General features: G+C 71.1%; 1 protein-coding gene across 1 annotated transcript; it reads left to right on the top strand.

Annotated features, from left to right (window-relative positions):
- Nucleotides 1-675: 675 nt before the first annotated feature.
- Nucleotides 676-21466, top strand: GBA2 (glucosylceramidase beta 2). Its single transcript, XM_075918345.1, has 6 exons — nt 676-1144; nt 17508-17599; nt 18165-18280; nt 19185-19403; nt 20397-20636; nt 20953-21466. Exons 1-6 carry the CDS (start codon nt 969-971, stop codon nt 21214-21216), a joined length of 1107 nt encoding a protein of 368 aa, XP_075774460.1. The 5' UTR covers nt 676-968; the 3' UTR covers nt 21217-21466.
- The last annotated feature ends 681 nt before the right edge of the window (nt 21467-22147 follow it).

Raw genomic sequence — 22147 nt, forward strand, 5'->3', positions numbered from 1 at the left:
GCCCCGTTCGGCCCCGCTCGGAGCAGCTCGGGCCCCGCCGTTCGGCGAAGTTCGGCCGCGCTCGGGCCCCGCCGTTCGGCCCCGCTCGGGACTGTCCGGGCTCGTCTCTCGCTGCCCGGGGGCCGGTTGCTTCGGGCCAGTCCCGCCTTCCGGGGCCGTGGAGCGCGGGGCGGGGCCGGCGGGGGAGCTGCAGACGGACAGAGCCCGGGTGTGCGGTTTGCAGACAGACCAACGGACAGAGCGGGGGAGGGGGGGTTACAGACAGACGGACGGACAGAGCGGGGGGGGCGGTTTGAAGACCAACGGACAGAGCGGGGGGGGGAGGGGTTTGCAGACAGACAAACGGACAGAGCGGGGGGGGGAGGGGTTTGCAGACAGACAAACGGACAGAGCGGGGGGGAGCGTTTGCAGACAGACGGACAGAGCGGGGGGGGCGTTTGCAGACAGACAGACGGACAGAGCGGGGGGGGGGCGTTTGCAGACAGACAAACGGACAGAGCGGGGGGGGAGGGGTTTGCAGACAGACAAACGGACAGAGCGGGGGGGGAGGGGTTTGCAGACAGACAGACGGACAGAGCGGGGGGGGAGGGGTTTGCAGACAGACAAACGGACAGAGCGGGGGGGGGGCGTTTGCAGACAGACAGACGGACAGAGCGGGGGGGGGGGCAGTTTGCAGACGGACAGAGCGGGGGGGGGGGCGTTTGCAGACAGACGGACAGGCAGAGGCGGGGTCACAGCGCCCAGCTCTGCTGCAGCGTGCGGAGGCCTTGGCACCAGCAGGGTCTGCGGGCCGGGCGGCGGGGGCTGAGCCCTGCGCCAGGCGCGGAGAGGCGGGCGCCCGCGGCCCGAGCTGAGCACAGCGAGTGGCTACCGGGGGGGGGGGGGGGACCTGAGCTGGGCCGGCCGGGCGGGGCTGCACCTTGCACCGTGCACCGTGCCGGGAGGAGGAAGCGGCCCGGGGCGGGACCATGGAGGACGGTGCCAGGCTGATGGGGAGCTTTGAGGGCACCGCCCGCGGGCACCAGGTGCCCCCGTCTGGCTGGCGCATCTGCCTGGCCCACCAGTTTGCGGAGAAGAGGAAACCCTACCAAGCCTCGGACGTCTCCGCCTCGGACGTGGTGAAGCACCTGGGGCTGGGCATGCGGTAGGTGGCTCTGCCCTTCGGGGCCACGGGGCCCTGGGTGCCACGTCCCGGGGCACGGCGCCGTCACTGTCCCTCGGCCCCGGGAATTGAACCCGCCGCCCACGGGCCTCCCTCCTGCTCCGTATCCCGGCTGCTTTGCCCCGTCCGGAGCCCTTCTCACCGCCCCCGTGCCCGGGCAGGTCGGCCAGTTCCACCCCCTGGTCCTGTCCCCCGGTGTGTTTCCAGTGGGTAGACGGGCAGGGCAGGAACCCCAGGGGACTTCCCGGTCTGCTGCGCGTCTCCTTCCCTTGCTGCAGGGCGCTGCTCTCAGGGTTGGTCTTTTCCAGTCTTGGGCATTAGCCTGTGGGGGGGAGCAGCACCTGGAGGCCTGGGCTGGGCTGTCCACAGGGTAGGTGCATGGGGTGGAAAGGTCTCTGAAAAGCTCCTTGGGGCAGTTGGTGAGAGCTGGGGGCAGTTGAGCTGGGGGCACTTGAGCTGGGGGCAGTTGGTGAGAGCTGGGGGCAGTTGCTGAGCGGCTCGCTTTGCATTAGCAGTCGGTGGGATAAGATCCAACGTGGGGCTGGTTAGGACTCCGGGTGAACAGCCCCGTGATTAGTCGTGGCTGGGGTCCGGCCACTCCCGCAAGGCCCAGCACGGCGCCTCCCCCCCAACCCCCCCCCCCCCCCCCCCCCCGGCGCGCAGGACAGCCTTGGTGCCCAAGGGCTGGAACAGTGGCAGGGAAGTGCTGTGAGGTGTGTTGGTAGAAAGAGCTACACAGGGCCCCGGTGGCGGGTGTAGTTGTACAGGACTACGCGGGGCCCCGGTGGCGGGTGTAGTTGTACAGGACTACACGGGGCCCCGGTGGCGGGTGTAGTTGTACAGGACTACGCGGGGCCCCGGGGGCGGGTGTAGTTGTACAGGACTACGAGAGGCCCTGGTGACGGGTGTAGTTGTACAGGGCTACGAGGGGCCCTGGTGACGGGTGTAGTTGTACAGGGCTACCCCAGGGCCCTGGTGACGGGTGTAGTTGTACAGGGCTACGAGGGGCCCTGGTGACGGGTGTAGTTGTACAGGGCTACCCCAGGGCCCTGGTGACGGGTGTAGTTGTACAGGGCTACACCAGGGCCCTTGTGATGGGTGTAGTTGTACAGGACTACGCGGGTACTGGTGACGGGTGTAGTTGTACAGGGCTACGCGGGGCCCCGGGGGGCGGGTGTAGTCGTAGAGGGCGGCCCCGGGGGGCGGGTGTAGTCGTACAGGGCGGCCCCGGGGGGCGGGTGTAGTCGTACAGGGCGGCCCCGGGGGTGGGTGTAGTTGTACAGGGCGGCCCCGGGGGTGGGTGTAGTTGTACAGGGCTACGCGGGGCCCCGGGGGCGGGTGTAGTTGTACAGGGCGGCCCCGGGGGCGGGTGTAGTTGTACAGGGCGGCCCCGGGGGCGGGTGTAGTCGTACAGGGCGGCCCCGGGGGCGGGTGTAGTCGTACAGGGCGGCCCCGGGGGCGGGTGTATTCGTACAGGGCGGCCCCGGGGGCGGGGTGTAGTCGTACAGGGCGGCCCCGGGGGCGGGTGTAGTCGTACAGGGCTACGCGGGGCCCGGGGGGCGGGTGTAGTCGTACAGGGCTACGCGGGGCCCGGGGGGCGGGTGTAGTCGTACAGGGCTACGCGGGCCCCGGGGGGCGGGTGTAGTCGTACGGGGCGGCCCCGGGGGGCGGGTGTAGTCGTACGGGGCGGCCCCGGGGGGCGGGTGTAGTCGTACGGGGCGGCCCCGGGGGGCGGGGTGTAGTCGTACGGGGCGGGCCCCGGGGGGCGGGTGTAGTCGTACGGGGCGGCCCCGGGGGGCGGGTGTAGTCGTACGGGGCGGCCCCGGGGGGGCGGGTGTAGTCGTACGGGGCGGCCCCGGGGGGCGGGTACCGTCGGCGGTGGGACTTGCGCTGCGATACGCTGTTCCCGAGCAGGGGCCCGCCGTACGCGCCTGGCTTTTTCCGGGGGAGGCCGGCGCCCTGCTGGGTCGGAGCCCCCTGGTCCTGGCTGTTCCCTCGCCTGCACCGTGGGAGTGGCCGCTCTCTCTCCCGCAGCGGAGCCCTGCTCCTGCCTCCTGGCGGGACGTGTCACAGGTCAGGGCCCTGCCCCCGCAGCTCCCGGTGGCCTCCGCGAGGGCCCCCGCCTGGCAGTGCAGCTCGCCGGCTGCTGCCTTTCGCCATGGGCACCGGCACGGGGCGCCGCAGCTGCCCCAGGCTTCCCGGGCCTACAGCCAGGGCTCCAGAGCCCGGCCGGGGCTCGGCCCTGCACCTCGTTCCCTGGCCCTGCTCGTGGGGCTCCGCTCCTGAGAGAGGCCTTGCTCCCACGACGGGGGGGGGGGCGTTGAGGGGCTCTGACAGGCACCCCCACTCCTGGCAGTGCTTTGACGTCCCAGCAGCTGCAGAGCGATCCGGGCGGCTGGCTCAGCGGCGCGTCCTTGGCCGCTGTCTAGTACCACGGGGGGCACGGCCGTGCGCCTGGCAGGCCAGGGGCGAGTCCCAGCCCCTCTGGGCTCCCGAGGCAGCGGGGAGGAGGCCTGGGGCCCTGGAGGAGACGGGTGTGTGGGCAGACGCTGGGCCCCTTTGTCAGATGCCTCCGTGGCTCCAGCCCACCCGTCGATGCCCCAATCCGTGTGGGAGTCCTGCAGGTGGAAACGAGCCATTGGCCGGCTGACACCCTCCCGCACGGCCCTCCCCGCCCTGGAGCAGCGGCAGCGGCCGGGGGGCGGGGCATGGGAGGGTGGGCGGAGCCGTTCTGCGCGAGGAGTCGGTGTTGCAGGCTCCCCGTCAGCACCGGCCAGGGAGCTGCCTGCCCCCTGCGCTGCTGCCTCTGATACAGCGCCGGGGGGGTCAGGCGGGAGAAAAGCTGGCTCCCCGTGCTCCCCGTGTTCGCCCCCCAGCGTGTAAACGGGAACCTACTGAGAGTGCCAGCGGGGGCCCGTGTCTGGAGCTACATGAGCGGTAACGCCCCCGTCAGCGCGGCGCTGGAGACGGCAGGGCGGCGGCACCACGGGCTCCGGCTGCTCTTGGCTGCAGCACGCGCCTGGCCCGAGAGTGGCCGGGGCACCTGGCCTGTGCCCGCAGACGGGCGCCTCGCGCCGACACAATGTTACTGGGCGCAGCCTGGGCTGCTCTCGCTACAGTGGCGGCTTCGAGTGATACAATGTGTCACCGGCAGCCTCCTGGCAGCCTTGGGTCGGCCCCGCCTCAGCAGCAGCCTGGCAGCCCCGGCGCGAGGCTCGTCCTTCAGAGAGGAGCTCTCCCGGCTGAGGGTTTGAATCGCTGGGCCCTCTGCAGCTGCGGAGTGGCCAGCCCGCTCATGCTGCGTGGGAGGCTGTTCCACTCTTGCCGGGCCAGGGGGCAAGTGCGGCACTGAGGAGCTCCGAAACCAAAGGCAGCATTTCTTGCCATAGCTCAGGAAACCTGTGGAACTCCCTGCCAGAGGACAGTGTGAAGGCCGAGATGATAACAGGGTTAAGGATGTTAAATATCGGTTCCCCCTGGGCCCAGGCCCTGTGGCAGCTTTGGAATGTCCCAAGTCCCCAGCCGATTCGAGTACGTTTCAACACAGAAGCGCAGCCTGGAGCCAGGGGTAGCGAGGGACTCAGAGTAAAAGAGTCAGAGCGCCCCCCCCCCCCCCCCCGGCCCTGGGCTCCATGGCGCTGCTGCTTTGAAATGCCGCGTGGAGCCGGGTAAGCTTGGGACTCCCCCCCCCCCCCCCCCGGCCCTGGGCTCCATGGCACTGCTGCTTTGAAATGCCGCGTGGAGCCGGGTAAGCTTGGGACTCCCCCCCCCCCGGCCCTGGGCTCCATGGCACTGCTGCTTTGAAATGCCGCGTGGAGCCGGGTAAGCATGGGACTCCCCCCCCCCGGCCCTGGGCTCCATGGCGCTGCTGCTTTGAAATGCCGCGTGGAGCCGGGTAAGCTTGGGACTCCCCCCCGCCCCCTGGCCCTGGGCTCCATGGCGCTGCCGCTTTGAAATGCCGCGTGGAGCCGGGTAAGCTTGGGACTCCCCCCCCGCCCCCCGGCCCTGGGCTCCATGGCGCTGCCGCTTTGAAATGCCACGTGGAGCCGGGTAAGCTTGGGACTCCCCCGCTGAGCCTGGGCTCCATGGCGCTGCCGCTTTGCAGTTCACCTCTTCCCCCTTTGCAGCCTCTGTCCTATAGAGGGAGCAAGGGGGGAAGCGACTGGTCGACCCGACTCTCCGATGCGCGTTGGCTCGCTGGCTAGTCGACTAGTCCTTCGACAGGGTGCGAAGGAACAGCGCTCACGGCGGGCAGGTCCCTCAGAGGCTGTTGGCTGGGCGGGGCTGGTGTCCCTGGCCTCTGTGTGCCGGGGTGGGAATGGGCGACGGGGAAGGGTCGCTTGGTGGTTCCCTGCTCTGTTCATTGGCTGCTGCCGGCCACCAGGCCCTTGGGCTCTGACCCTGCCTGGCCGTGCCCTGGGGCTGCGGGGGGCAGGGCAGTGCTGCCGTGTTGGCTGCGCTGGGCTTTGGCTCAGGGCGCTGGCTGGTGCCTTAGTGCCGAGTACGCTGGGTCTTGCGCTGGCTCGTGATGCTCTCTCTGCCCTTCCTGTCCCCTCTGGGGGCGCCCCGAGCTGTCCCCCAGACCTTGCCTTGCGCCGGGGGTGGCAGCGTGCGGAGCAGTTCCTCGACCAGCGGCGCGAGTCCCCTCGGGGCGCTCGAGAGACGGCTGGGGGGGCCCCGCTGGAAAGGGGGGACAACGGAACGTTTGCTTGAGGTGGGAAGCGCTTTACTACTTGGTACTTTTCCTCCCAAGCCTGCCCTCGCCCGCCGGCTCCGAGGGCGTTGTCTGAACAAACGTGGTGCAACGGTAGAAAGCCCGGGCGCGCCTGGCACTGCGGGGACGGGGGCCTGTCGTTCTTCTGCAAAAGGGGGAGACACGGTTTAGACGACTGCACGATGGGCTTGGAGGTTAGCCTTGTCGACTGCGCCCGTTCCTGTGTCAGAGGCAGCGCGAGGGGTGGGAGGTTAGCCTTGTCGACTGCGCCCGTTCCTGTGTCAGAGGCAGCGCGAGGGGCGGGAGGTTAGCCTTGTCGACTGCGCCCGTTCCTGTGTCAGAGGCAGCGCGAGGGGCGGGAGGTTAGCCTTGTCGACTGCGCCCGTTCCTGTATCAGAGGCAGCGCGAGGGGCGGGAGGTTAGCCTTGTCGACTGCGCCCGTTCCTGTGTCAGAGGCAGCGCGAGGGGCGGGAGGTTAGCCTTGTCGACTGCGCCCGTTCCTGTGTCAGAGGCAGCGCGAGGGGCGGGAGGTTAGTCTTGTCGACTGCGCCCGTTCCTGTGTCAGAGGCAGCGCGAGGGGCGGGAGGTTAGCCTTGTCGACTGCGCCCGTTCCTGTGTCAGAGGCAGCGCGAGGGGCGGGAGGTTAGTCTTGTCGACTGCGCCCGTTCCTGTGTCAGAGGCAGCGCGAGGGGCGGGAGGTTAGCCTTGTCGACTGCGCCCGTTCCTGTGTCAGAGGCAGCGCGAGGGGCGGGAGGTTAGCCTTGTCGACTGCGCCCGTTCCTGTGTCAGAGGCAGCGCGAGGGGCGGGAGGTTAGCCTTGTCGACTGCGCCCGTTCCTGTGTCAGAGGCAGCGCGAGGGGCGGGAGGTTAGCCTTGTCGACTGCGCCCGTTCCTGTGTCAGAGGCAGCGCGAGGGGCGGGAGGTTAGCCTTGTCGACTGCGCCCGTTCCTGTGTCAGAGGCAGCGCGAGGGGCGGGAGGTTAGTCTTGTCGACTGCGCCCGTTCCTGTGTCAGAGGCAGCGCGAGGGGCGGGAGGTTAGCCTTGTCGACTGCGCCCGTTCCTGTGTCAGAGGCAGCGCGAGGGGCGGGAGGTTAGCCTTGTCGACTGCGCCCGTTCCTGTGTCAGAGGCAGCGCGAGGGGCGGGAGGTTAGCCTTGTCGACTGCGCCCGTTCCTGTGTCAGAGGCAGCGCGAGGGGCGGGAGGTTAGCCTTGTCGACTGCGCCCGTTCCTGTGTCAGAGGCAGCGCGAGGGGCGGGAGGTTAGCCTTGTCGACTGCGCCCGTTCCTGTGTCAGAGGCAGCGCGAGGGGCGGGAGGTTAGCCTTGTCGACTGCGCCCGTTCCTGTATCAGAGGCAGCGCGAGGGGCGGGAGGTTAGCCTTGTCGACTGCGCCCGTTCCTGTGTCAGAGGCAGCGCGAGGGGCGGGAGGTTAGCCTTGTCGACTGCGCCCGTTCCTGTGTCAGAGGCAGCGCGAGGGGCGGGAGGTTAGTCTTGTCGACTGCGCCCGTTCCTGTGTCAGAGGCAGCGCGAGGGGCGGGAGGTTAGCCTTGTCGACTGCGCCCGTTCCTGTGTCAGAGGCAGCGCGAGGGGCGGGAGGTTAGTCTTGTCGACTGCGCCCGTTCCTGTGTCAGAGGCAGCGCGAGGGGCGGGAGGTTAGCCTTGTCGACTGCGCCCGTTCCTGTGTCAGAGGCAGCGCGAGGGGCGGGAGGTTAGCCTTGTCGACTGCGCCCGTTCCTGTGTCAGAGGCAGCGCGAGGGGCGGGAGGTTAGCCTTGTCGACTGCGCCCGTTCCTGTGTCAGAGGCAGCGCGAGGGGCGGGAGGTTAGCCTTGTCGACTGCGCCCGTTCCTGTGTCAGAGGCAGCGCGAGGGGCGGGAGGTTAGCCTTGTCGACTGCGCCCGTTCCTGTGTCAGAGGCAGCGCGAGGGGCGGGAGGTTAGTCTTGTCGACTGCGCCCGTTCCTGTGTCAGAGGCAGCGCGAGGGGCGGGAGGTTAGCCTTGTCGACTGCGCCCGTTCCTGTGTCAGAGGCAGCGCGAGGGGCGGGAGGTTAGCCTTGTCGACTGCGCCCGTTCCTGTGTCAGAGGCAGCGCGAGGGGCGGGAGGTTAGCCTTGTCGACTGCGCCCGTTCCTGTGTCAGAGGCAGCGCGAGGGGCGGGAGGTTAGCCTTGTCGACTGCGCCCGTTCCTGTGTCAGAGGCAGCGCGAGGGGCGGGAGGTTAGCCTTGTCGACTGCGCCCGTTCCTGTGTCAGAGGCAGCGCGAGGGGCGGGAGGTTAGCCTTGTCGACTGCGCCCGTTCCTGTGTCAGAGGCAGCGCGAGGGGCGGGAGGTTAGCCTTGTCGACTGCGCCCGTTCCTGTGTCAGAGGCAGCGCGAGGGGCGGGAGGTTAGCCTTGTCGACTGCGCCCGTTCCTGTGTCAGAGGCAGCGCGAGGGGCGGGAGGTTAGCCTTGTCGACTGCGCCCGTTCCTGTGTCAGAGGCAGCGCGAGGGGCGGGAGGTTAGCCTTGTCGACTGCGCCCGTTCCTGTGTCAGAGGCAGCGCGAGGGGCGGGAGGTTAGCCTTGTCGACTGCGCCCGTTCCTGTGTCAGAGGCAGCGCGAGGGGCGGGAGGTTAGCCTTGTCGACTGCGCCCGTTCCTGTGTCAGAGGCAGCGCGAGGGGCGGGAGGTTAGCCTTGTCGACTGCGCCCGTTCCTGTGTCAGAGGCAGCGCGAGGGGCGGGAGCCGGTCCCCTTCAGCTGGCTCCCCACAAGCACTCAGCCCCATGCCGCTGCGGAGCTCGGAGCCCCCAGGGCCGGGCGCTGCCGCTGCCTTTGTATCCGGAGCAGCAGGAGGGAGCTGGTCTCAGCGGGGGCAGAACAAGGAGCAATGGGCTCCAGTTGCAGGGGGGCAGGTCTAGGGTGGAGATCAGGACAAACGATTCCCCCAGGCGGGTGGGAAGCGCTGGGAGGGTTCCCGAGGGGGGGGGGGGATCTCCGTCCCTAGAGGCGTTCGTGTCCCCGCTGGACACAGCCCTGGCTGGGGGGCTGGAGCTGGGCTGGCCCTGCCCTGGGCAGGGGGCTGGATGCGATGGGGCCGAGGGCCCTGCAGCCCTGGGGTCTGTGATCCTCCCCCCCTCCCCCCCACCTACCTCTGCACTAGGGGTGTGAAATCTCGGTTGAGGGAATAGTCGAGTAAGCTCGTGAATTCTTACTGGTTCCTGGATTGCTCTACAGTCCCTGCGGGCGGGCGGCAGCCAGTGCGCTCCTGTCTCGCTCCCGCGGAGCCGCCTGTCTCTCTGGGGTGCCCGGGGGGGCGGGGGGTTAAATACCAGCTCCCCTTGTGGACCGGCTGCCTGTCGCCCTGTGCTGCTCCCTCTGCTACAGCGGCAGCCGTGCGGGGTGGCAGCAGCCCCGGTCTGGGGGGGGTCTGAGCTCCTGGGCCCGGCTGCCTGCCCGCCGGTTCCTAATACACTGTGAACGCAGAGCTGCAGCCGGGGAGGTCCTGGGCCTGTCACAAGCCAGGGCTGAGCCAGCTGCTAATCGGCGTCCTGGCGGGGCGGGGCGGGGCGGGAGCGTGTCGTCTGTAGCACTAGCGTCGGTGCAGCGAGGGGGACGCACGTCTCTGGCTCCGTCCATGACGGTAACCAGAAGGCTGCTTGCGCGTGTGGGCCCGGTGAGCCCCGGGCGGCCCCGAGGCACAAACTGGAGAAGGGTGGAAGTGCCAGGCCAGGCCGATTGCTGAGCCGAGCGCAGTGACAGTCGTCAGTCGGCTGTGCTGACCCACTGCCCACCTGTACTCGGTCCCTGGGGAATTGCCGCAGCCCCCCCAAGACACCCCCTTGTGCGCAGGCACAAGTCACCTCCCGGCGGACGTATCCGGCTGCCACCCTCTGACGCTGCCGGGTCCCCCGGGGGCTCCAGCCTGTCGGAGCACGAGGTCCCTGTTTGAATTGAAGTGCAATCCCAGATCTACCTCAAACCCCAATCCCCTGGCCCCGCCGCTGCTCACTCCACCCTCCCTCCCTTTCACCAGGCTGGGCAGAGGGGTGGGGTGCAGGCTCTGCTCTTGGATTAACGGATTTGTAGTGAGCGAGGGGCTGTGACGGCCCGGGCCAGGTCTGGGCACCGCTGAGGGCGTCTGCTCAGGGTGAATTGCTCAGACTCGGGGCTCCGTACAGCCCCAGGCTGGAGACCTTCCCAAATAGGCCACAGACCAGTCGCACCGAGCGCTCCAGCCGCCACCTGGCCAGCCAGAAGCCTCCCGAGCAAACCCCTCTGGCACCCCAGTGCTCTCCGTGCCCAAACAGCCCTGGGCCTGCCCACAGGTGGGCGGTTAGAACCCATCTCACCTCCCCTGAACAGGTTCTGTCCGGTCCCAAGAAACCAGCCCCAGGTCCCAGGTCCATTTACTCTCTGGACCTTACCGACAAATCACGCTGGGCCAGTCCTTTAGCATCTACCATCTAAAGGTTTATCACTAAAAGAAAGAAAAGCCTGAGAGCGAGGTTGTTACAGTATCAGACGTTCCATGCACCGAATCTCCCAGTCCTCGGTGCAGGCTCTAGCAGAGATGTTACAGCTGCTGGCTTAAAAGTCCTTGGTGCACATCCCATGTCAGGACGGGTCCACGGTTCTTCCCGGCTTGTTGATTCCTGCAAGGCGGCATCTGGGATGAAGGGCTGAGCTGAGCCCTAGGATGGAGTTGGCCACATGGCCTATGTATGTCCCCCCCCTCCCCTCCAGCTTCTTCCAAGTGGGAGACAGTCCCATGGCCGGGGCCAGGGGTGTCTTTGGCCTCCAGAGATCCATTGTTCCCGGGAGCTTTGCTCAGTAGCATGGCCATGGGCTGAGCATTCCTTGCCTATTGCTCAGCCACAAACAGAAGTTTCCGGTATCGACCCAGAATACAGCCTCGTAATTCCACCCCCAGACACTGTGCACGCGTGTGGACAGCACGTACGGAGCCAGTAGAAGGAAATGCCTCCCATGGCCCCTTTGTATCAATTTCTGGGGCAAACCCCCCCCCGTGGGTGCAGCAGTGATCTGGCTGCTCCCCTCACAAGCCAGTAATGTGACGGGGCTCTGAGCTGAGCTGAGCGTGGGGCGGGCAGTTGGGTGCTGAGGGGGTTCTAGGTGCAGGCTCTGGGTGCGTGTTTGGATGCAGGGTGCTCGGGGTGCAGGAGGGGTTCACAACTGGGGGAGGGGTTCAGGATGTGGGCTCCAGCTGGGCCCTGCTGCTGGCTCCTGGGTGGGGTGCAGTGGGGCTGAGGAGGCTCCCCCCTGCCCTGGCCCTGCCCCACTCCCAAAAGCAGCCAGCAAACTCCCTCCCAACTCCTGCTGTGCCCCCCTCTGCTCTGTGGGGACAGGATACAAGGTGGGGGGGCACCTTGACATCCACCCCCTGCCCTGCACAAAGTAAGAGGCTCCCTGGGGGAGGGGCAGCTGCATGGGAAAGGGCTGGAGACGCGCAGCAGCTGAAGTGCCGGCGCTTGAGAGCTTCCCAGCCAAACCGGCCAGGATCCCGCCAGAGCTCCAAGATCTCCCGGGAGATCCCGATCGACTGGCGGGTGACCCCTGGGCTAGACCCCTCCCTGAACCTGGCTCTGTGTCTGTGGGGAGTGGGCACCACGGTCTCTTTCGGCGAGCGGGGGATAGCGTGCGTGTGAGGGATAGCGTGCATGCGGGGGATAGTGTGTGTGCGAGGGATAGCGGGCGGGGGATAGCGGGCGTGCGGGGGATAGCGGGCGTGCGAGGGATAGTGTGCGGGGGATAGCGTGCGAGGGATAGCATGCGTGCAGGGGATAGAGTGCGAGGGATAGCGGGCGTGCGGGGGATAGCGGGCGTGCGAGGGATAGCGGGCGTGCGAGGGATAGCGTGCGTGCGGGGGATAGAGTGCGGGGGATAGTGTGCGTGCGAGGGATAGCGGGCGGGGGATAGCGGGCGGGGGATAGCGGGCGTGCGGGGGATAGCGGGCGTGCGGGGGATAGCGGGCGTGCGGGGGATAGAGTGCGGGGGATAGTGTGCGTGCGAGGGATAGCGGGCGTGCGAGGGATAGCGGGCGTGCGAGGGATAGCGGGCGTGCGAGGGATAGCGGGCGTGCGGGGGATAGAGTGCGGGGGATAGTGTGCGTGCGAGGGATAGCGGGCGGGCGGGGGATAGCGGGCGGGGGATAGCGGGCGTGCGGGGGATAGCGGGCGTGCGAGGGATAGCGGGCGTGCGAGGGATAGCGTGCGTGCGGGGGATAGAGTGCGGGGGATAGTGTGCGTGCGAGGGATAGCGGGCAGGGGATAGCGGGGGATAGCGGGCGTGCGGGGGATAGAGTGCGGGGGATAGTGTGCGTGCGAGGGATAGCGGGCGGGGGATAGCGGGCGTGCGGGGGATAGCGGGCGTGCGGGGATAGCGGGCGTGCGAGGGATAGCGGGCGTGCGAGGGATAGAGTGCGGGGGATAGTGTGCGTGCGAGGGATAGCGGGCAGGGGATAGCGGGCGTGCGGGGGATAGCGGGCGTGCGGGGGATAGCGGGCGTGCGGGGGATAGCGGGCGTGCGGGGGATAGCGTGTGCTTTCCACTTATGGCCGGTACCGACGCCTCCTCTGCACCTGGGCCTGTGACCAGTTCGTGTTCCGCGCGCTCGGCCCGGCACGCCAAGGTCTGTGAGCCGGGCCTGCCTCCGGGAGCTGCTCCAGCCCGGGGTTGTGCTGCGTGACTGGGGCTCCCAGCGCTGCTGAAATACAAAATCTCCAGGAATGGGGCTCGGGGCACCCAGCTCCCCTCCCAGGACCGGTTTGATGCTTCCAAAGGTAACGCCCCTCCTGCAAGGGGCAGGCCGGAGCCTGGCGCACGGAGGGGTCAGGAGAGCCGCACGGACCCTTCAGAGCTGCGATTCGCTCGCACGGAGCCGTGAACGGTCGTTTTGAAGGGGGGAGCCGGAACGCTGGGTTGGAAACGTTGAAGCAAACGTTCCGACAATCTGGGAACTTTTAAAAAACCTCGTCCACGTAGAGCCCGGCAAAGCCGCCGCTGCCGCCGTGGGCCGGCCATCGAGACCCAGCGGGCTCTGGCGCTGGCGCTGGCTGGGCACCGGAGACGCCCCCGGGCCGCGCTCTCACCAGTAACGTGGCTCCGTTCTGCGAGCCAGCGGGCCCTCGGGTTTACCGTGTGCCTGCACCAGCTCGGCCCTTCTGCTGAGACGAGCTCCGGGCGCCTCTGGCTGGGGGTGCCGGGCTCGCGGGGGGGAGCCCGGAGGAGCGCGGGGCCAGCGGGGGCTCCAGGGCTCTGGGGCGTTTCAAAGCGGAATCACAGCAGAAGCGGCCCGAGGGGAGGCTGCTTCAGTCCCTGCTCGCGCCGTCCCCGCCCTGCCCCCGCCCACACGAGGCTGATAGGGGCGGGGGGGGGGGGGCTTTCCATACGCTCTCCCCAAACCGCAGCTCCCTCCCAGGACCCTGCAAGGAGACGGCCACAGCCGGCTTGGCACCGCTGCTCCCTCCCGAGACCCAGCACTCGCCCCCCCGGCCTCCTTTCCTACAGCAGCTGCTCTCTGCCCGGGGCAGCTGGGCCCCGCCGTGGGGCTGGGGGGGGTCGTGCCTTGTGCTCTCTGCCCAGGCCGGTTCCAGCTGGGCCCCGCCGTGGGGCTGGGGGGGGTCGTGCCTTGTGCTCTCTGCCCAGGCCGGTTCCAGCTGGGCCCCGCCGTGGGGCTGGGGGGGGTCGTGCCTTGTGCTCTCTGCCCAGGCCGGTTCCAGCTGGGCCCCGCCGTGGGGCTGGGGGGGGGTCGTGCCTTGTGCTCTCTGCCCAGGCCGGTTCCAGCTGGGCCTCGCCGTGGGGCTGGGGGGGGTCGTGCCTTGTGCTCTCTGCCCAGGCCGGTTCCAGCTGGGCCCCGCCGTGGGGCTGGGGGGGGGTCGTGCCTTGTGCTCTCTGCCCAGGCCGGTTCCAGCTGGGCCCCGCCGTGGGGCTGGGGGGGGTCGTGCCTTGTGCTCTCTGCCCAGGCCGGTTCCAGCTGGGCCCCGCCGTGGGGCTGGGGGGGGTCGTGCCTTGTGCTCTCTGCCCAGGCCGGTTCCAGCTGGGCCCCGCCGTGGGGCTGGGGGGGTCGTGCCTTGTTCTCTCTGCCCAGGCCGGTTCCAGCTGGGCCCCGCCGTGGGGCTGGGGGGGGTCGTGCCTTGTTCTCTCTGCCCAGGCCGGTTCCAGCTGGGCCCCGCCGTGGGGCTGGGGGGGGTCGTGCCTTGTGCTCTCTGCCCAGGCCGGTTCCAGCTGGGCCCCGCCGTGGGGCTGGGGGGGGTCGTGCCTTGTGCTCTCTGCCCAGGCCGGTTCCAGCTGGGCCCCGCCGTGGGGCTGGGGGGGGTCGTGCCTTGTGCTCTCTGCCCAGGCCGGTTCCAGCTGGGCCCCGCCGTGGGGCTGGGGGGGGTCGTGCCTTGTGCTCTCTGCCCAGGCCGGTTCCAGCTGGGCCCCGCCGTGGGGCTGGGGGGGGTCGTGCCTTGTGCTCTCTGCCCAGGCCGGTTCCAGCTGGGCCCCGCCGTGGGGCTGGGGGGGGTCGTGCCTTGTGCTCTCTGCCCAGGCCGGTTCCAGCTGGGCCCCGCCGTGGGGCTGGGGGGGGTCGTGCCTTGTTCTCTCTGCCCAGGCCGGTTCCAGCTGGGCCCCGCCGTGGGGCTGGGGGGGGTCGTGCCTTGTTCTCTCTGCCCAGGCCGGTTCCAGCTGGGCCCCGCCGTGGGGTTGGGGGGGGTCGTGCCTTGTTCTCTCTGCCCAGGCCGGTTCCAGCTGGGCCCCGCCGTGGGGCTGGGGGGGGTCGTGACTTGTGCTCTCTGCCCAGGCCGGTTCCAGCTGGGCCCCGCCGTGGGGCTGGGGGGGGTCGTGCCTTGTGCTCTCTGCCCAGGCCGGTTCCAGCTGGGCCCCGCCGTGGGGCTGGGGGGGGTCGTGCCTTGTGCTCTCTGCCCAGGCCGGTTCCAGCTGGGCCCCGCCCTGGGGCTGGGGGGGGTCGTGCCTTGTGCTCTCTGCCCAGGCCGGTTCCAGCTGGGCCCCGCCGTGGGGCTGGGGGGGGTCGTGCCTTGTGCTCTCTGCCCAGGCCGGTTCCAGCTGGGCCCCGCCGTGGGGCTGGGGGGGTCGTGCCTTGTTCTCTCTGCCCAGGCCGGTTCCAGCTGGGCCCCGCCGTGGGGCTGGGGGGGGTCGTGCCTTGTGCTCTCTGCCCAGGCCGGTTCCAGCTGGGCCCCACCGTGGGGCTGGGGGGGGTCGTGCCTTGTGCTCTCTGCCCAGGCCGGTTCCAGCTGGGCCCCGCCGTGGGGCTGGGGGGGTCGTGCCTTGTGCTCTCTGCCCAGGCCGGTTCCAGCTGGGCCCCGCCGTGGGGCTGGGGGGGGTCGTGCCTTGTGCTCTCTGCCCAGGCCGGTTCCAGCTGGGCCCCGCCGTGGGGCTGGGGGGGGTCGTGCCTTGTGCTCTCTGCCCAGGCCGGTTCCAGCTGGGCCCCGCCGTGGGGCTGGGGGGGGGTCGTGCCTTGTTCTCTCTGCCCAGGCCGGTTCCAGCTGGGCCCCGCCGTGGGGCTGGGGGGGGTCGTGCCTTGTGCTCTCTGCCCAGGCCGGTTCCAGCTGGGCCCCGCCGTGGGGCTGGGGGGGGTCGTGCCTTGTGCTCTCTGCCCAGGCCGGTTCCAGCTGGGCCCCGCCGTGGGGCTGGGGGGGGTCGTGCCTTGTGCTCTCTGCCCAGGCCGGTTCCAGCTGGGCCCCGCCGTGGGGCTGGGGGGGGGTCGTGCCTTGTGCTCTCTGCCCAGGCCGGTTCCAGCTGGGTCCCGCCGTGGGGCTGGGGGGGGGGTCGTGCCTTGTGCTCTCTGCCCAGGCCGGTTCCAGCTGGGCCCCGCCGTGGGGCTGGGGGGGGGTCGTGCCTTGTGCTCTCTGCCCAGGCCGGTTCCAGCTGGGCCCCGCCGTGGGGCTGGGGGGGGGTCGTGCCTTGTGCTCTCTGCCCAGGCCGGTTCCAGCTGGGCCCCACCGTGGGGCTGGGGGGGGTCGTGCCTTGTGCTCTCTGCCCAGGCCGGTTCCAGCTGGGCCCCGCCGTGGGGCTGGGGGGGGTCGTGCCTTGTTCTCTCTGCCCAGGCCGGTTCCAGCTGGGCCCCGCCGTGGGGCTGGGGGGGTCGTGCCTTGTGCTCTCTGCCCAGGCCGGTTCCAGCTGGGCCCCGCCGTGGGGCTGGGGGGGGTCGTGCCTTGTTCTCTCTGCCCAGGCCGGTTCCAGCTGGGCCCCGCCGTGGGGCTGGGGGGGGTCGTGCCTTGTGCTCTCTGCCCAGGCCGGTTCCAGCTGGGCCCCGCCGTGGGGCTGGGGGGGGTCGTGCCTTGTGCTCTCTGCCCAGGCCGGTTCCAGCTGGGCCCCGCCGTGGGGCTGGGGGGGGTCGTGCCTTGTGCTCTCTGCCCAGGCCGGTTCCAGCTGGGCCTCGCCGTGGGGCTGGGGGGGGTCGTGCCTTGTTCTCTCTGCCCAGGCCGGTTCCAGCTGGGCCCCGCCGTGGGGCTGGGGGGGGTCGTGCCTTGTGCTCTCTGCCCAGGCCGGTTCCAGCTGGGCCCCGCCGTGGGGCTGGGGGGGGTCGTGCCTTGTGCTCTCTGCCCAGGCCGGTTCCAGCTGGGCCCCGCCGTGGGGCTGGGGGGGGGTCGTGCCTTGTTCTCTCTGCCCAGGCCGGTTCCAGCTGGGCCCCGCCGTGGGGCTGGGGGGGGTCGTGCCTTGTGCTCTCTGCCCAGGCCGGTTCCAGCTGGGCCCCGCCGTGGGGCTGGGGGGGGGTCGTGCCTTGTTCTCTCTGCCCAGGCCGGTTCCAGCTGGGCCCCGCCGTGGGGCTGGGGGGGGTCGTGCCTTGTGCTCTCTGCCCAGGCCGGTTCCAGCTGGGCCCCGCCGTGGGGCTGGGGGGGGTCGTGCCTTGTTCTCTCTGCCCAGGCCGGTTCCAGCTGGGCCCCGCCGTGGGGCTGGGGGGGTCGTGCCTTGTGCTCTCTGCCCGGGGCAGCTGGGCCCCGCCGTGGGGCTGGGGGGGGTCGTGCCTTGTTCTCTCTGCCCAGGCCGGTTCCAGCTGGGCCCCGCCGTGGGGCTGGGGGGGGTCGTGCCTTGTGCTCTCTGCCCAGGCCGGTTCCAGCTGGGCCCCGCCATGGGGCTGGGGGGGGTCGTGCCTTGTTCTCTCTGCCCAGGCCGGTTCCAGCTGGGCCCCGCCGTGGGGCTGGGGGGGGTCGTGCCTTGTGCTCTCTGCCCAGGCCGGTTCCAGCTGGGCCCCGCCGTGGGGCTGGGGGGGGTCGTGCCTTGTGCTCTCTGCCCAGGCCGGTTCCAGCTGGGCCCCGCCGTGGGGCTGGGGGGGGGTTGTGCCTTGTTCTCTCTGCCCAGGCTGGTTCCAGCTGGGCCCCGCCGTGGGGCTGGGGGGGGTCGTGCCTTGTGCTCTCTGCCCAGGCCGGTTCCAGCTGGGCCCCGCCGTGGGGCTGGGGGGGTCGTGCCTTGTGCTCTCTGCCCAGGCCGGTTCCAGCTGGGCCCCGCCGTGGGGCTGGGGGGGGGTCGTGCCTTGTGCTCTCTGCCCGGGGCAGCTGGGCCCCGCCGTGGGGCTGGGGGGGGTCGTGCCTTGTGCTCTCTGTCCCTGTCCCGGCTGCAGGGCGGGCTGGATTGCTGCTGGCCCTGGCCGTGGGGCCTGAGGGAAGCCGGCCTGGCGGGTGACCCCTCTCCCCTCCCTCGCAGCTATTTGCGCTGGTGGTACCGGAAGACGCACGTGGAGAAGAAAAGTCCCGTCATCGACCTGTTCAACCCGCTCCCCCTGCGCCAGATCTACGGTGAGCCCCCCGGGCTGCCTGGGGTCGCCGGGGGCGGGGCGGGGGAAGATGCTGGACGCTCCCCCAGGGGCTGTCCTGGGAGGAGGGGCGATGGCAGGCAGGGGGCTTCCGCAGGGCGCTGGGGGGGTTGTTCCGGGAGGGGGCGGGTGCTGCAGGACGGTGATCCCCGGGGGGCAGGTGGGTGGGGGCGGGGAGGGTGGTTGTTGCGGGGGGTTCACCGAGGCTGCTATCGGAGGGGTGGTGCCGCGGGGGGCATCTCGGCGGCCGGTGGGGGTGGGTTGCGAGCAGAGCTCAGCCCCTCCATGGACGTGCCCCCCCACGTTCTGACCCATGGACGTGCCCCCCCCACGTTCTGACCCATGGACGTGCCCCCCCACGTTCTGACCCATGGACGTGGCCCCTTGCCCTGTGGACGTGCCCCCCCGCACCCTGTACCGTGGATGTGTCCCCCTACCCCGTGGGCGTGCCCCCCTGCACTCCACCCTGTGGGCAAACCCCCCGCGCCCCGCCCCATGGACGTGCCCCCCCACATCCTGCGGGAGGAGTGACTCTGTCTCTCCCACAGGGTGCCCGCTGGGGGGCTTTGGGGGCGGTACCATCACGCGAGGCTGGCGGGGGGAGTTCTGTCGATGGCAGTTGAATCCCGGAATGTACCACTACAAGACAGTCCTGGCTGACCAGGTGGGTGCGTTTGCGCTGGGCTGGGGCGGGCCCCTGCCTCCAGGAGCCGGGCGCGGGACACCACTGGGCGCTGCAGCCCAGCCCCCGCCGGAAGGGACCTAGGGGCACCCCCCCCCCCACTGTCAGCCCCCTCGCACGAGCACGGCAGCCAGGGCCGGGCCCCACCCCCGCACTGAGCACACGCGTCTTGCATCTGCTGCCTGGGGCGCAGGGGCGGCTGGAGCTGGCCCTGGGCGGAGCGGTTCCCCGTGCAGGGTCTCTTGGGGTGTGTGAGCCCGTCGTGCTTTGGTCCTTGCACGGCTCCTCGCACGGCCGCTGGGTCAGGGCGAGCGACAGATCTGGGGGCTTTGGGGCTTAGGAGCCGGCACAGGGCGGGTGTTGGACGCGCTGCCCCCCCCACCAGCTGCTCCTTCCCCCCGGCCCTGCACTGGGCCGGGGGCTGGCAGCGTGTCGGGGCCGGGGCCTGCGCCGGGGCGAGGTGCTGAGGCCCCGTGCAGCACACGCCTCGGCTCCCGGCCACGAGCAGCCGCCTGCACGCCGGGCTGCGGCGCTGACTTGGCACAAAGCCTCCCTGTGCTGCACCCAAAGGGAGGCAGATTCCCAGCTGGGGACGCCAGGACCGGAGCGTGGGGGCCTGGCGCTGGAGGCCGGCTCGTTGCGGGCCCGGTGGGCCGGTGCCCTGGCGCCGGAGGCCGGCTCGTTGCGGGCCCGGTGGGCCGGTGCCCTGGCGCCGGAGGCCGGCTCGTTGCGGGCCCGGTGGGCCGGTGCCCTGGCGCCGGAGGCCGGCTCGTTGCGGGCCCGGTGGGCCGGTGCCCTGGCGCCGGAGGCCGGCTCGTTGCGGGCCCGGTGGGCCGGTGCCTGGGGTCCAGCCCGGCAGCCCCATCTCTGCGCTCTCCTCTCCCAGTTCACCGTCTGCTTGCGCCGGGAGGGCCGGACCGTCTACCAGCAGGTCCTGTCTGTGGAGAGGCCCAGCGCGCTGCAGGGCTGGAACTGGGGCTACTGCGGCCACTACGCCTTCTACCACGCGCTGTACCCTCGGGCCTGGACCGTCTACCAGCTCCCCGGGCAGGACGTGGTGCTCACCTGCCGGCAGGTCAGCCCCATCATCCCGCACAACTACCAGGTGAGGCTGCCCCTCGGGCGGAGCCTGCGGAGCGTGACGTGAGCCGGGGGCCCGAGGGTCTGGCCAGCAGGCAGCAGGGGACTGTGGGGGCCCCCCAACCTCGACTGTCAGCAGCGGGGAAGGGGAGCAAGGGGGCGGGTGCTTTGCTCCGGGGAGGGGGCAGCCCCCCCGTGGGGAGCGGAGCGACATGGCGGCCGGGGAGCAAAGCCGTGGGGCCGCCCTGCTCCCCTTCCCCGCTGACGCTCAGGGTGTGCACGTGGGGCATGAACCCTGCTGCTGGGGCTCTGGGTCATCTGGGGTGGGAGCCGGCAAGGGGGTGGGCCTAGCCGGAGGAGGGCTGTTTCGGCCCTTCCCTGGGCTGGCCGGGGGTCACATGGCTGGTGGGCTCCTGGACTCCCCCCTCGACCAGGCCTGGCGCCTGGGGGATGGGCTGCAGCCTCTCATGCAGCAGGGAGAGTCGGGGCTGGCAAGGGAGATGCCATGGGCCAGAACCCTCGCCCCATCGCCTGGCCCCGGGTCTCTGGGTGTCTCTGGCCTCCCGAAGCTGGTGGGGCGACGGGCCGCGCTGCCTGTGAGCGGGGGGCAGGCGCGGACATGGGAGCCTGCCCTGGTCTACAGCAGGGAGGCCGAAGGCCAGGAGAGTCGAGGGCCGGGGCTGTGGGGCCCGGGGTCCTAGCCTCGCGCTGCCCCCCGGCTCTTGATGGGCCTCCCCTCCCCGCGGCCAGTCGGGGGCTGCGCCTCGGGGCCTTCTGGGGGCGCGGCCACGGGAGGCGGCGGACGGGCTGAAATCGCGCAGCCCCGCTCGGCCCCGGCCCCCTCACCTTCCGTCCCGCGCTGTCCCGGGGAGCGCCTCAGTTTCCCTTTGCTGCCGGCCCTCGCGCTGAGCCTCCGGCGTGCACGGCCCGGCCTCTGAGCGGCCTTTGCTGCCGGCCCTCGCGCTGAGCCTCCGGCGTGCACGGCCCGGCCTCTGAGCGGCGCAGCGCCTGTCCCCAGGACACCAGCCTGCCCGTGGGCGTGTTCGTCTGGGAGCTGGAGAACGGCGGCGGAGAGGCCGTGGACGTCTCCATCATGCTCACCCTGCGCAACGGCCTGGGCACCAAGGAGGACAAGAGAGGGGGCCACTGGAACGAGCCCTTCAGCGTGGAGCAGGCGGGCGCGCGGGTCTCGGGCGTCATGCTGCATCACTGCAGCCCCGGGAACCCCTACACCCTGGCCATCTCCGCCAGGGAGCAGGTAGGGGCAGCTGCCGCTCCGCGGGGCCGGGCCTCGGCGCCTGCGGGGGGCCTCTGGGGGCTCCCATGCCCCGAGTCGGCCCTGCCTGGGGCCAGGGGTCCCAGCACTGGCTCCTGGCCTGGCGGAGGAGCAGCTCTGAAGCATGGGGGGCCGTGGCCCTTGGGAAGGCCTGGGGCCGGCTCCTGTTCCTGGGAGGGGCAGGGGCTCTAAAGGGCTCTTGTGCCCTGGGCACGCAGGGTGGGGGGTGGGGGCCGAGCTGGGCCAGGAGCGGCTTTCCCTGAGCGGGGGCCCCACCGCGTCCTCCTTTCTCGTTCAGGCTGGCACAGGAGTGACGCACCTCACAGCCTTCGACCCTGCCGGCTCAGGGCGGGCGGTGTGGCAGGACCTCCTGCAGGACGGCAGGCTGGGCTCCCCGGCAGGTGAGGCGCCGCGCGGGCCGAGGGGGCAGCGGGGCGGCTCAGAGCTCCGGGGCCGGCTGCCTCGCCCCGCGCTCGGGGGGTGGCCCGTAGACAGGCCTGTCGCCTGCAGAGTCCCGGAGGCTGGGGGTGCCCGGGGCGAGTTCGGCTCCTCTTCGGGGTGACTCGCCCTTCGCTGAGCGCTCCCGCCTCATGCCCGCGGACGCAGAGGCCCCAGCCTCCCCCCTGCTGTGCGCCTGCCAAGGCGTCGCCTGGCTCCCCTCAGCTCCTGGGACGCACCGGGGCCAGTTCTCTGGCGCTGCTCACACAGCGCAGAGTGGGAAGGTGACACCAAGTAAGCCGGATTCACCGATTAGCTGCCCCGCCGGCCAGTGCGGAGATGGGTGGGGAGCCCTTTGACCAGGCCCGGGGAGCTCCCCCTGAGCTTCACCACGAGGGCTCGAATCCGGGCACCGCGCCGTCCCCGGCCCCTCTCCCTGCGCCCCAGAGCGAGCGCTGGAATCCGGGCACCGCGCCGCCCCCGGCCCCTCCCCCTGTGCCCCAGAGCGAGCGCTGGAATCCGGGCACCGCGCCGTCCCCGGCCCCTCTCCCTGCGCCCCAGAGCGAGCGCTGGAATCCGGGCACCGCGCCGTCCCCGGCCCCTCTCCCTGCGCCCCAGAGCGAGCGCTGGAATCCGGGCACCGCGCCGCCCCCGGCCCCTCTCCCTGCGCCCCAGAGCGAGCGCTGGAATCCGGGCACCGCGCCGCCCCCGGCCCCTCCCCCTGCGCCCCAGAGCGAGCGCTGGAATCCGGGCACCGCGCCGTCCCCGGCCCCTCTCCCTGCGCCCCAGAGCGAGCGCTGGAATCCGGGCACCGCGCCGTCCCCGGCCCCTCTCCCTGCGCCCCAGAGCGAGCGCTGGAATCCGGGCACCGCGCCGCCCCCGGCCCCTCTCCCTGCACCCCAGAGCGAGCGCTGGAATCCGGGCACCGCCCCACCCCCGGCCCCTCCGCGCCTCTCCCTGCACCCCAGAGCGAGCGCTGGAATCCGGGCACCGCGCCGTCCCCGGCCCTCTCCCTGCACCCCAGAGCGAGCGCTGGAATCCGGGCACCGCCCCGC

This window comes from Pelodiscus sinensis, unplaced genomic scaffold (assembly GCF_049634645.1).
Source record: "Pelodiscus sinensis isolate JC-2024 unplaced genomic scaffold, ASM4963464v1 ctg169, whole genome shotgun sequence".
NCBI lineage: Eukaryota > Metazoa > Chordata > Testudines > Trionychidae > Pelodiscus > Pelodiscus sinensis.

What these genes read in the sequence shown, in the direction of transcription:
- GBA2 (XM_075918345.1), top strand. Translation starts at nt 969, where the DNA reads ATGGAGGACGGTGCCAGGCTGATGGGGAGCTTTGAGGGCACCGCCCGC. An exon ending in AGACAGTCCTGGCTGACCAG is followed by an intron (nt 18,281 to 19,184) that starts GTGGGTGCGTTT and finishes CTCCTCTCCCAG; the next exon opens with TTCACCGTCTGCTTGCGCCG. An exon ending in CCATCTCCGCCAGGGAGCAG is followed by an intron (nt 20,637 to 20,952) that starts GTAGGGGCAGCT and finishes TTTCTCGTTCAG; the next exon opens with GCTGGCACAGGAGTGACGCA.